At 55.3% G+C, this 13052-nt stretch overlaps 1 protein-coding gene across 4 annotated transcripts in view; it reads left to right on the top strand.

Moving 5' to 3' along the window:
• The window catches only part of ABTB2 (ankyrin repeat and BTB domain containing 2), a 164198-nt gene that overhangs the window by 111822 nt on the left and 39324 nt on the right, over positions 1 to 13052 (top strand). For 2 of the 4 annotated variants that reach the window (XM_070564714.1, XM_070564715.1), the window contains exons 2-3: positions 6079 to 6225; positions 12827 to 13040. In XM_070564714.1, the coding sequence (XP_070420815.1) occupies positions 6079 to 6225; positions 12827 to 13040 (361 nt within the window). Of the gene's footprint in view, positions 1 to 3527; positions 4801 to 6078; positions 6226 to 12826; positions 13041 to 13052 lie in introns of those variants that run through there. The other 2 variants (XM_070564716.1, XM_070564713.1) reach the window with 2 other exon arrangements.

Raw genomic sequence — 13052 nt, 5'->3', positions numbered from 1 at the left:
TGTCTTACAAAGGGAACATCCTGTCCTCTTATTTATTTTTGTAAGTAACGTTTCTATAAAACACCGTTTTCCTTTTATTTACTCTTTTTTTTTGCCTCCATGAGCTCACAATGGTTGCAATAATAGTTTTGTGTTTATTAAAATACATATGTTTATTATTTAATTAGTAGGGAAAAAGTGTGAAGGAAAATGGGGAAAAAAATCATCTAAAGTTCTCTCCCGCAGAAATAACTTTGTCAGATGACCTCCGTTCTGGGCTCTTCGCAGGTAACTAGATTATACTGGTGTTTTTTTTTGTTTTTTGTTTTTTTAGCATTCGCGTGTTTTCTTTATAAAAATTAAATTTCAGATAGCTAATTTTCTAGCTTATTTGAAATGACGGGTATTTCTTTGCTCAGAAGGAACATGCTGTCCACCTTCTCCTTTGAGCGCCTCTCTCCCCCGCCCTCGTTTCCCTTAGAACAATCACTTTTTACTACGCCAGTAAATCATACCCATTGTGAAAAGTTTAGAAAGTGTGGTCATTGGAAACGTTTTCGGCTTAGAAAGAGCCACCCCTGCCTTGGTGTCTGTGTGCCTTGGTTGGGGAAAAGGCCGATATTTTAGGGTGACGACTGTGTCTTGAGTGCGGAGCCTCTCTGTGAAAGTGGCTGCATTTGCCCTTGGCTCCCGGGCTGTAGTTGCTCACGCACCGTGAGTCAAGGGCACCCTGGTCACGGATGGGGGCAGTTCCAAGACTCATGCTTCCTTGGCCACTCAAGTTCTTGAAGTGTTACGTCAATACTTTGGAGCGAGGCCACCCAGAATCTCTGAAAAAGTATTCTGCATGCCACGGGGATCTTTCTCCACAGGAAAAGCTTAGTCTGCATGTGAGTTTTCCTCTCCACACTGCCCAGTGTTGTGACTGTTGCTGGTTTTCCAGACTTCACCTTTAGGTTTAATTTCCTGAAGCTGATCTGCTTGGTGACTTTATTGGCTTTATTTCACTCTGTTTCAAAGATGGGAAATGGCAGTGAACAGCAATGCACGATGTCTTGTAGTTTGTTCGTTTGTGGATACCGAATACTCATCCTCCAGGTGTAGGACAGAACTGATATGTACCTTGGTTAAGCAAATCGCCAAATGCCAGTGAGCCAACATTCCCTGTGGAGATTCTGGGGTCACCCCACTGCTTCGTCGTTTTAGGGTGGCCCCTATCTCCCCTCGAAATCCTCACCCTGCTTGAAGCCCCCCTGAGAGTTGGGTGAGCCAGCTCTGAGGTCAGAGGTGCTGCTGCCAGCTGGAGGGAAAGAGCTGCCCCAAGGCCAGTCCCCCAAGCGGGTCCACCACCTGCAGGCCCAAGACTGCCAGGGCTTCCCAAGGGAGGTGACGCCAGCCCCGTGTTCATGGTGAGGTTTGCTTACCATCTTCGTAAAAAGTGTTGGGGATGCTGGCAGTGAGCATCCTGTGCTCCAGCAGCCTTTGATCTCGCCCTGGGGTCTCTGGCCCCTGCCTCCCTGGGCACCATAAATGTGCATGATTATGTTGCTGTTTGATGGTGAGCTCCTGGCCCCTGGGCCTGCCTTAACTGGAAGACCACCTTTATTGTGCCCGAGGTGTTCTGAGAAGTTAGCCAGAGTGAGGGGTTAACCAGAGCATTGGTGATGTTTGCTTTTAATTTCATTCTTAAAGCATGGGAAAGTGCGGTTCTAATCAGCTGGTGAGCAGTGAGGGGGTGTTCTGTCCCTGGGCTGGGGTGGGGACAGCCCCGTGTAGAGGCCGTGTGGTTACCAGTGTGGACTCCAGCATCCGACAGGCTGGGTCTGAACCCACCACCACCATTTTCTGGCTTTGTGACCTTAGCCGAGTGACTTAGCCCATCTGAACCTCAATGTCCCGCAGTGGTAAATGGGGCTAGTAATAATGCTAGCTCTCAGCCGATGGAATTAGCTGGTTTGTCCCATTTCTGGCACAGAGTCCTGGTCGGTGTGTGCTGGCCCATCTCCATTCATCATTAGCCCCTGGGGAAAACCTGCTTCCCAAACTCAGTTTAGATTCCCCCACTCTTCTCTCTCCCTGTCCCCAAGATTTTCTCCTCACTGGAACCCCTGGGCCTCACGGGATGGTGGGCCCGTCTTCAGATGGGCTCTCGCCAAGAATTAGATGGGCTTTCGATTATTCTCGATGAATCACTTCTACGTGGGTGATGGACAACTCATCAGGCGTATCTCGTTCCACCCCAGGTTTCTCTTCTTCTTTTCTTCATCTTCCCCTCGCTGCAACGCCTACTCTCCAGCCGCCTTGGACTCAGAACGTCAGGAGAAGTACCGTCAGTGAATTTGTTTGTGGAATCAACTGTTCTTGTACTGTATTTGAGTCTCTGAGGAACGCTCAGCTTTAACCTCCAGCGCTTTGTTTCGGTGTGACTAACATGCAGCAATCGGGGGCTGAACCTTCTATATATAAACCCCCAGGTCAGAGAATGGAAACACTTTTAAAAAAGCACAAAAAGGGTTGAATTCTGTGGGCTGTTTGGAAACTGTTCAGTGGGGCAATATAGTTTTTATTTTCAGAAGCCTATGGGTTGAACTTCACCCAAGCTTCCAGCTCCTGAGAAAACTGGCAGAAGATGCCCTGCCAACCCTCCTTACAAGGGCAGGGGAGAGTAGTCCTGTGCGTCCCGGGCTTCCGTTTCAGAGAAGCAGGAGACCCCCGGGGCCTTTGCTGTCGTCACAAGCGGGCTTCCCTGTGCTGGGGGGCTCGTGGGTTTGCTGGGAGCACGGGGAATGGGGCAGGGTGGGTGCCGTCCACATGAGCTCAACGGGGGCTTGGGCTGCTGTACTCGCAGTGCCCCGAGGAGAACACTGACAAGTGCAGCAAGAGTGCTGGGAGTGGGCTGTCGAGCCACTGGGGGGACCGTTATGTTATAGTCCTAATGGCCTTTTGGTGACTGGTCAGAAAAGCTGAACTATACATCTGTCCAGTTTTCACCAAAAAAGGATATCTTCTTTAAACGTAAAATTGTGTGTAGGGCGGTGTTTCAGCTGTGGGGGAAATTAAGCCATAGGAAACAGTCGTAAGTGTCTGTTCCCACTGTTGACAACTGAGAAGTGAAATGGTGGAGCGAAAGGGGGTGAAGGGTTTTGAGGGGTACACGTTGGTGCTAGAAAACACACAGGGGCCATGCTGGAGAGGACTTGAGAAGCTGTGGAATCGACCCGTCTTTCACAGAGGAGAGAGTGCAGGCCCCATCGGTTTGGCCTGTGGGCTAAGCCCTGCTTCTGACCCCCTTGCCCTGCACGCCTGGTTTGTCAGCCCCGTGTGCAGTCCGTCTGCTGCTGGCCGGGTGCTGCTCCACAAGCGGAAACCCAGGTTGAATTCCTGGTCGGCAACCATGGGCTGGAGGCGGGGTGCCCATTCTGTGCCGTGGGTTTCCCATCGGGCTCGAAGGCTCCCTCTCTGGGTGCTGGTTGCGAATCGCCTGGGAAGGAAATGAGTTGCTTCTCCAAACCCAGGGCTGGAGCAGAGCCAAGTGACCAACCCTTGGCAAAGAGCTCGGAGAAACCGGGATCAGGTGTGCGTAGGCTTCTTAACTCTGCCGGTTTCCTGGGAGGTGCTGGGAATTTCCCCATTTCCTGGCAGAATCATTTTTGTCTCTAAATTGCAGAGAAAGAAAGAAGAGTATTATCTATTCTTCCCCGTGGAGAGGTGTTAGGACCTCTGCGGGCGGGCAGTGGGGAGTCATGGAAGAGCTCGAAGCCGGAGTTACGTGACCAGAGTAAGGGGTGGGGGGTGGGGAAGACCGGAGGCAGGAGGCGGGCGAGGGGGTCGTGGCAGGGACAGAGTTTTGAGATATCAGGGTGGGAGAAGCACAAGGCTTGGTGTTGACTGGATGTGGGGACGAGGGGGTGAGCTGGTAAAGATGACTCACAGGTCCGCTCTTGGGCAACTGGGTGGATGCGGTGCCGTGCTCAGAGAGGGCTCGTGGAGGCAGCGGCGCTGAGGGATGAAGTAATGAGTTCTGAGGTGCAGGGGTTGGGCAGCCAGGTTGAGAGAAGTTGCCTGATGGGGGATTTCGGCTCCGCGAGCAGATCGACAAGTGCGGGGCCTCGCGCACAGTCAGAACACGTTCCAGCGGAGCGCCGTTCCGGCAGAAGAGGAGGCACAGGGTGACTCCGTCGTGCTTCCTGCCCCACGCTCAGCTCAGTGCACAGAAGCGAGCTGAGGGAGGCACGCGGGTTTCTCCGTCACTTTCAGAGTTCAACAGGGATCCATAAGGGTATCCTTATTAGCTAATAAGGCGAAACACTCCATCATGACTGAGACAAACAATTCTTCCTAAGGATTTTACTAAGTGAAAAAAAAATGAGAGATGTCCCTTTTTTCTTTTGTTTGGAAATGCCTTTTTCCAGACATGCTCCCAGCCAGCTCTTCCTAAGGTGTTTGGGTTCTCAGCTGTCAGAGAGAGTGTCTGCTTTGGGGAACAGGGCAGGGGACGGGGACCCAGCCGTGCTCTCCTCCTCCCGCTGGAATCAGAACTCCGAGGAAGGGCTTCGATGGCTCTCTGCCGAGTCAGCGCCACGTGTGGGTGGAGGGGCTGCTGTCATCCAGAAGGGCGAAGGGAGATTCAGGGGGCAGGCCTCAGCCACACCAAGGCAGCCGTGCCCGCTGAGGGCAGGGAGGCTGGGTCAGGGGACGGGCAGGCCAGGAGGGCAGGGCTGGCCATCGGCTGAACCTACAGAGTAGAGTGGTCAGAGGAGAAGGCTGCTGGATCTGGGCAGAAGGACAGCCCTCCGTGTTCGTCCTGAGAAGGAGACGCAGGTGAGACTCAGCTCGCAGGCGTCTGTGGGTGAACTGGGCCTTATGGATGCGGCAGTACTGTCGCGTACACTGCCGCCGAATCAGAAGAGCACAGATGTGCTCGCTGGATCTGGCTTACCGAGGGGTTAGGTGGACACAGTCTAGAGCCGTCAGACCCGGATTCGAGTCCTGGCTCTGGTACTTAGTCTGGTACAAACTCCCTGAATGTCCATCCCCTGATTTCTAAAATGGAGACGGCGGTGCCTACTTTGTTGGGAGAGTAAATGAGATAATGTCAATAAGGCCTGCATCTCCAGCACATAGTAGAATTAAGAGCACAGGCTCCCAGCAGAGCGTTTCCTCTGAGCCACATGCTGGTCCACGCATCGACATCCTACACCTTGGTCAGTCCTCACAGCTACACTGCGAGCAAGGCACTGTCGTTATCTCGAGTGAACACACGAGGACTCAGGCCCCGAGAAGTGAAGTAGCTTGCCCGAGATCACACAGCTGGTTAAGTGACAGAGCCATGAACCCCAACATTTTGGCTCCAAGGCCCTGTCTTAACCACTCAGCTGCACGACCTGTGGCTGCCGTCATCCTCATTACATTTCTGTGTTCAGGATAGGGAATACTCACTCGCATTTGGCCACATCCCAGGGGCTCTCCAGTTATCTCAAGGAATTTTAAGAGATTTTCCCAAAAGTGACTGACTGAATTCCTGTGGGTATTTTTCTTAAACAAATTCAGGGGGGGTTGGACAAAGATGTGTTGATCAAAGAAACAGCAGTTACCAAAGATGGGGCCCTCTGTGGCCTCCCGCTCTGGAGAACCAGCACGGAACTTGAGCCTCTCTGATTTTGCTTCTCGGGTGCTAAGAAGCCACACAGTGAGTTGGGGAGATTTACAGCTGTCACCCTCTGGGACCGGTTCTGGCCACACGGCTCCTCCGTTGTTGAAGTGCTAATGAAAGCCACTCACGGACTTGGCCGGGGCTGGGACAGTCCCCTTCTGGGAGAGGAGAAGGAACCCCCTTGCTCTCTGGTTTCTCCCATCCCTTTCTTGGCCTGAAGAAGAAAGGAGGCAGCTTGAGGAAGGCAGAGGACTCTGGGGCGATGCTGCCCTTTGGGCGGGCAGGGTGGACGTTTCCAGCCCTGAGCTCCGCGCAAAGTGGGGCCCCTTGGTCACGGTGCACCCTGGCTGCGGCCCGGCGCCGGGGCCGAGAGAGGCGCTCGCAGCGCCCGCACGCCGGCCTGTGGAGCTCTCCTTCCCCCGTGACCGTCTGCTTGTTTCCCACAGGTGTCCTCTCCCTCCCCGCGCACTTCAGCCCCTACCGCAGCGGCTCCCTGGGCCGCGATGAGCCGGCCGACGCCTACGCTCAGCTGGAGCTCCGCACCCTGGAGCAGTCCCTCCTGGCCACCTGTGTGGGGAGCATCTCGGAGCTGAGTAAGTGCCGTCCCCGTCCGGCTGGCGCTAAGGACAAAGCTAAATGAGCTCTCCTTCTGGCTTCTGGCCTCCTCCTCCTCCTCCTCCACGCTTCTCGCCTTCTCTGAGAGCCAGATCCTTCAAGGCCAGAGGTTGCAAACTGGTGGCCCACAGACACACGTGCTTTGGCTGGCATGTAGACTTCATCACATATAAATCTGGATTTCTGGGTTCTCTTGAGAAATCAGACAGTCTAGCAACCCTGGGCCCTGTTTCTGCATGAGCAGCCATCGAGGGGAGCTACACAGACCGCGCGTGTTCCCCACACTGTCGCATCCCGCACTGTCTTGCAGCTGGCCTGTTTCTTTCATTTATTTTACCTGCCTGGCCCCAAAGACTCTGAATAGACAACCAGTATTCTTTCTTGAAAGAAAACACCTCTGAAATGTCAGCATAGCAAAAGGGAGATCAGAGCAGAGCCGCTCTGGGGAAGAGGGGTGGCCGGCGACCTCAGCCCACGCCCGCCCCAGGCGCCTCCCTGGGTTTTAGGCTCTAGGGAGCACAGGGGCGGCCCCTTGGTCTAGGTCATTACCATTTGACAGCTGCATCTCCTGATTGCTCCCTCTCATGACCCCTGTTGTCTGAGAAAGGAGACGGCCGCTCTTCCTCCTGAGTTCCCCCTTGCTGTGTCGTGAGGCAACCCCCTGGAGGGTGCTGACCCATCGCGAGCCCACAGGGTGGAACAGGTGGAGTGTCACTCTGCTCCAGTCTGTTCCATTTGTGATCTGAGTTTCCTGGCCCCTGAACCGTGCATGACAAACCTTTTTGCTTCTGCAGGGCCAACTTCCTCCCTCCCTCCCAAACAGGAAGTGCAGGTGCCTGATTCGGGGTCACAGAGCAAAGTCTGGGCTGGGAGAGAAGGCAGGCCTGTGGGCTCTCCGTCTCCTGGGGCGTTGCAGAGTAAGGGCGCCTCGGGACCCTACAGGAAGTGGCTGGGGTGTGCGGCTGGATCCCCCACCCCCCACACTGTCCCTGGGCAGTGGGCTTCTTTCGCGCCAGGCAGAGTGCGTGTTTCGGTGAACTCTCCTGAGAACGGCGAGGCACGCTCAGCCCTCAGCGCACTGGGGAGCATGCAGCTCCGTGTGGTGTTTGACCACTGAGTGTGCACGTCACGTGTGCACGGGGCGCATGCAGCCTGCGTTTGTTCCCGTGGCCTCGCTGCCTCCTCAGAACAGCTCGGCGAGGTATGTCGTGATGAGGGAACTGAGGCTCAGAGAGGAAAAGCGACCGTCCCCGAGGCAGGCAGCTTATAAGGACTGAGGGGCCTTCACTCCTGATGCGTCTGGCTTTGGTGCCCACCCTCTTTTCTTTTTTTCTTTTTAATTATAGGAACCTCATTTTTCTTTTTTCAGGATTGGCACTGAGCTCACATCTGTTGCCTTTTTTCCTTCTTCTTCTCCCCAAAGCCCCCCAGGATATAGTTGTATGTTCTAGTTGTGAGTGCCTCTGGTTGTGCTGTGTGGGACGCCATCTCAGCGTGGCCTGATCAGCGATGCCATGTCCGCGCCCAGGATCCAAACCCGCGAAACCCTGGGCCTCCGCAGCGGAGCACGCGGACTCAACCGCTTGGCCACGGGGCCGATCCTGCGGTGGCCACCCTCTTAATCGCTTGGGCTATGGGCTTCCTGGACATGGCTAGCAGCCTAGCCGCCAGCACCCCAGGGCAGCGGAGGGCAAGGTTGGGATTGAGCCTTTGCCTTTCCTTGTGGCGGCCTCTGTGCCCAGGACAGCCCACAGCCAGGCAAAGGGGAGCGTTCGGAAACTTCCCTTGGGGGTGGGCTTGTCATCATTCTGTCCCCACCATTCAGCCCAGCAGCCCAGGGACCAAGTCCTGTAAGTTCTCCCTTACAAAACTCTCCCAAGTTGTAATTTGCCCCTGTCAGCCACCTCCACTGCTACCAACTCAGCCCAGACCAGGGCCATTTGAACCACAAATTGGATTATGCTCAGTGTTCCCTCCGTCCCCTCCTGGCTTCCCGGCTCACTTAGTGAAATCCAAAGTCCTCACTATAGCCCAAGATCCACTCTGTGATCTGGCTTCACTGCCTGCTGCTCTGCTCTTGTCGACTGTGCTTCAGCTACCCCAGCTCCTAGCCAAGTTCCTCCCACCCCGGGGCCTTTGCACTAGCTGTTCCCTGCCTGTGACCTTTTCCTCCAGATACCCAAATAGGTTGGTCCTTCACTTTCCTCAAGTTTCTGCCCAAATGACACCTTATTAGCTAGGCCTCCCCTGAGCACCCCACTCTCATTCTTCTGCCTCCCCTCTTGTGGCTTTGGTTCATTCAAAGCCCTGATTGCCGCTTGACATTGATTATATGTTTACTTGTAAATAGTTTGTCCTCTCTCTCCTTTGACTAGAATTAAATGTGAGGATAGAGACGTCCCTGTTTTGTCCCCTGCTTGTGTCCCCTGTGACTAGAACAGTACCTGATGCTGTGTGTGTGTGTGTTGGAAGGAAGGACTTCTCTCTCACCCAGTGTCTGTCCCTTAGAACTCACCTAGGACTGGTCCACAGCCCGGCCCGGTCCCTCCTCAGTGTGGAGGGACGAAGCACCCCACAGCATCTTTCACAGACACGGGAATGGGCTGTGTTAGTGCTGAGTGGCCCATCTCCCTGGCTCTGCGACCAGGGGTTTTGCTAACGCCTGTGAAGGAGGGAGGGGACAGAGGTGGAGGCAGATACTGCTGTCCTTCTCTTTGACACGAAAGAGCTTAATGAGGCTACTGATACTTGGCGCTGAGCTCCTTGTACCTAAAAGTTCACCCCGGGTTGGCGTGCCTTAGCTCCGTGCAGCTCGCCAAGACCAGCCTGCCAGGTAGGTCGAGAGAAGTTGCATTCTTGTGTCAGGCCCAGCTGCACAGGGAGCTTGGTGCTTGTTTTCCTCTGTCCCTCTCTACCCACGAAAATGTAAATGAGAGGAAATATGAAATAAAGCAAGACACTTCTTTTTGAAGGTAGCCAGATGATGCAGGCCTCAGTTTGAAGACAGTGCTGAATTCCAGTCTCTCGCCTGCTGTTTTGATCTGATGGCTCATCACAAGGGTAGGGCAGACCAGAGGGAGACCCGTCGCCCTCCAGTCAAGGCTGTCCTGATTCCCCAGCAGTGAGGGCTCCTTTCCATGCCTCGTGGGTGTTTCTGGGCCTCAGACTGAGGTACCATCAGTCTTAGGATTAATTGATTCTCAGCTACAGGAACAGTGCAGAAGCAGCTCTGAGCGCCCCTGTCCTGTTATTATTGTCCCCCTGTCCTCCGGGAATCCAAGAGCACAGCCCAGCCTGGGCCACGGCCTCTCAAAGTGTGTGCCGATGGCAGGGACTTTACCCCTGGCCCCGCTCTGCTGCAGACTGAAACTTTTGTAAAATACAATAAAAATGAACGTCTGTGGGGCCGGCCCAGTGGCGCAGTGGTTAAGTGCACACGTTCTGCTTCGGGGGCCTGGGGTTCGCTGGTTTGGATCCCAGATGCGGACATGGCACCACTTGGTAAGCCACGCTGTGGCAGGCGTCCCACGTATAAAGTAGAGGAAGATGGACACAGATGTTAGCTCAGGGCCAGTCTTCCTCAGCAAAAAGAGAAGGATTGGTAGCAGTTAGCTCAGGGCTAATCTTCCTCAAAAACAAAAAATGAACGTCTAAAAAAATGAAGTAAAAGACATGTAAGATGCAAGCCAACTTTTTTATTATTAGATTAGATAGACATAAAAGTCCCTCTGTCAAATAGCTCTGGAAGCTTTGTAGTGCCCTCTCAGTTTCTGAAATTAACTGGTTGTGGGCCAGTAACAGTGTGCAGCCTGTCCGGTTTGCAGACCACGCTTTAAGTGGCAGTGGGGTGACAGTCAGGCGCACGCCTTTGGGACACAGGGGGCCCAGGTCAAGTCCTGACTGGCTCGCTTACCAGCTGTGCCAGTGGGACGAGCCATGTACCTTCTGTGAGCTCACGTCCTCGTCTGTAGGATGGAAGTGCCTCCCATACGGGGTGGCTGTAAAGATTAACTGAGGGTTTGTCTCTTTTCATGTGTCTCATGAAGCCTAGAAAGGATAAGGTGCAGGGGGAGAAGGCACCCAGGAGAACATGCAAAGCCAGGGGCTTTCTTGGGTGGTCGGCGAAGGCTGCGGAGCAGTGGAAGTGTCTAGATGCCTAGTCCAGCCGTCCGAGGCCTCTGCCATTTTGCTCTTGGAGGGAGATGGACAGCACGCAGCTGAGCTCTGAGTGGAGAGTCTGGGGACCTCTGTCTCCAGGGGCCGCTCTGCTGCCTTCGTGTTCCCGAACCTTCCGGAGGCTCCCTCCGTTCCTGGCTCCCTTTTGGGAGCTCTCAGGAGGCACTTTCTTTCTGGATTTTCTCTGTGGGGTTTTGCCTGGAAATGTGCTGCCGAAGGGTTCTACACCAATGACAGTAAGACAATCCTAAGCGTGATTAAGGATAATGACTTCTGCCCTGTCGAGCCTTCAAAGTGATACTTCAGCAAGATTTCTCTTTGATGCCATCGTGGAGTCTTTGGCCTCCCCTCCTTGTAGTCCTGCCGAAAGTTATGACATTTGGACCTGGGGAAGCGGCAGCCAGGTTTCACCTCCCTGCAGCCAACCGAGCTGACGAGGAGCGCCTGTGGGCGGCCGGCCTGGGGTTGTGATGCCGGTTTCTACCACCCAGCAGCCCGAGGGCAGGGCTGGGATGTGGCGTTTTGGGGACTCCTCCTGTCCTGGGAAATGTGGGGCAGCGCCTGCATGCAGGCGGAGGTCCCGGGGGCGGGCACCGCGGAGGCGGCCCGAGGGGTCAAGGAATCAGAGTGGGGGGCGTCAGTGAGAGTGGGCGCCTGCTCTGGGCCGAGTGTGACGTCACGTGCTTCACCTTTATGAATTATTTGGATCCTCACAATTTTTAGGTTAGATGTGATTATTTCCGTTTTACTTATGAGGAAACTGAGGCTCTGGTAAGGAATTTACGTAAGGCGCACAGGCTGGAAGCGGCAGAGCCCTGATTTGAAGCCAGGTCTGGAATCTGTGCTCCTGTCCATTCACCTGGTGGCCTCAGACCTTCCTGGAGTAGATGTGCTGAAGGAACCTTTACAAAGTGCAGGCGCCTGGCCTGCCCCAGGTCAATTCAGTCCAGGCTTGGGGATGGGAGCCGGGTGTCGGGAGCTCCCTGCCCTCCGCCGCCCGGCCCAGGCGTTGCCCAGAGGCACCCAGGCAGCTGAGCCAACTGCAGGGAGAGCCAAGTCAGGCGCTGGAGAGGAGTGAGGACCTGGGATGGAGGGTGGAGCGGGGTGGCTGTCATGGGAGAAGTCGGCAGCAAGTAAGCATGAGTCAAACCCCCCAGAAGCCGCATTTAGAAGTGAAATGAATGCATACGGCTGCTGCTTCATTCTCCAAATGATTGCTGAGCACCCGCTATGCAGCGGACTCTGTGCAGGGCGCCAGGGACCCCGCGGCATAGAGGCCCAGCCTCGCAGGAGCTGTGGAATGAGGGTGAATCAGATGCCACATGTTGAGTGACACTTGTCTTGCCAAATTAAAACCTCGCTTCTCCCTCTCAGGGTCAGCAGTGTCCAGAGGCTTTCTCTGGAAGGGGCTGCCTGTGAGGAACCCCCACAGACACAGACGGGGGAAGCTGACCCGCAGGGCAGGCCCCTCACCCCGAGTTCTCAGGCCTGAGGAGAATGGAAAGGCACCACTGTTCCCAGAAGAGTGGGGCCTCTCCGCTCTGTGGCCTCACACAATGAGGGGATGTTTCCTGTCCCCGGCTGGTGGGGTATTGAAAGGACTTGACTTGGGCAGAAATACAGCACAGGATATGGGGACCCCACCGACTTCACTCGGGCAGGCTGCAGCCCGGCCACATGCCGTTCGTGGACTGGGAAGTCAGACAGGCCTGGATCAAATCCTGGCTCTGCCGGTCACCAGCCACGTGACCCTGGCTAGTGAACTCCTGTGCGCCGAGGGCTCCATGTGACCAGGGAGATGCACGGGGTCAGTAAATGTTTGTTTACCGGATAAGCCTCGGTTTCTCCATTTATAAATTGGGGATAATACTTAGTCCTGGCTTGTAGGGATGGAGTGAAATCCTATCTCTGGAGAATTGGCCACTTGGCACACAGTGGGCGACGGTGGACGTCCTGGGGAAGACCAGGATGGAGCAGCTTCTCTGCTGAGGCAGCTCAGGTTTGCCCCAGACGGCCCGGGGAGGCCCCCACATAGCGGGCGCTGGCTGTCAGGCTGGGAGGAGAGGCCCAGAGAGCTTCCTGGGGTCGGAGAGCTGGGGAGAGGCCGTGCGGTGGGGGAGAGAGTGGGGATGTGGACAGAGAAACCACATCAGCGTCAGTTCCAGCGGAGAAGGGCCCAGCAAAGGTGTCATCCAGCTGTGAGAGCGAGCCCTTGAGACAGGGCAGCTCGGTGCTGCCGTGTGCCCAGGGGACTGCCCGCCCCCGCCTCTGGCTCCAGGGTCGGGGTGATTCTGTGCCGCTGCAGAGGAAGGGCTTTGCTCCGTGGCCACGGTGTCCTTAGAAGGATGTGGCTGTCAACTCAGACGTAGTCTCTCTTTCTCTTCCTTTCTGCCCTCCCACCAGGTGACCTGGTCTCCCGTGCTATGCACCACATGCAGGGACGCCACCCGCTGTGTCCTGGCTCCAGCCCCGCCCGCCAGGCCCGCCAGCCGCCCCAGCCCATCACCTGGTCCCCCGACGCCCTCCACACGCTCTACTATTTCCTGCGGTGTCCACAGATGGAGTCCATGGAGAACCCCAACCTGGACCCCCCGAGGATGGCCCTCAACAATGAACGGTAGGGATCTCC

The sequence above is a fragment of the Equus przewalskii genome, chromosome 11, assembly GCF_037783145.1.
Source record: "Equus przewalskii isolate Varuska chromosome 11, EquPr2, whole genome shotgun sequence".
Taxonomy (NCBI): Eukaryota; Metazoa; Chordata; class Mammalia; order Perissodactyla; family Equidae; genus Equus; species Equus przewalskii.
This window is presented reverse-complemented; position numbering and strand designations above follow the sequence as displayed.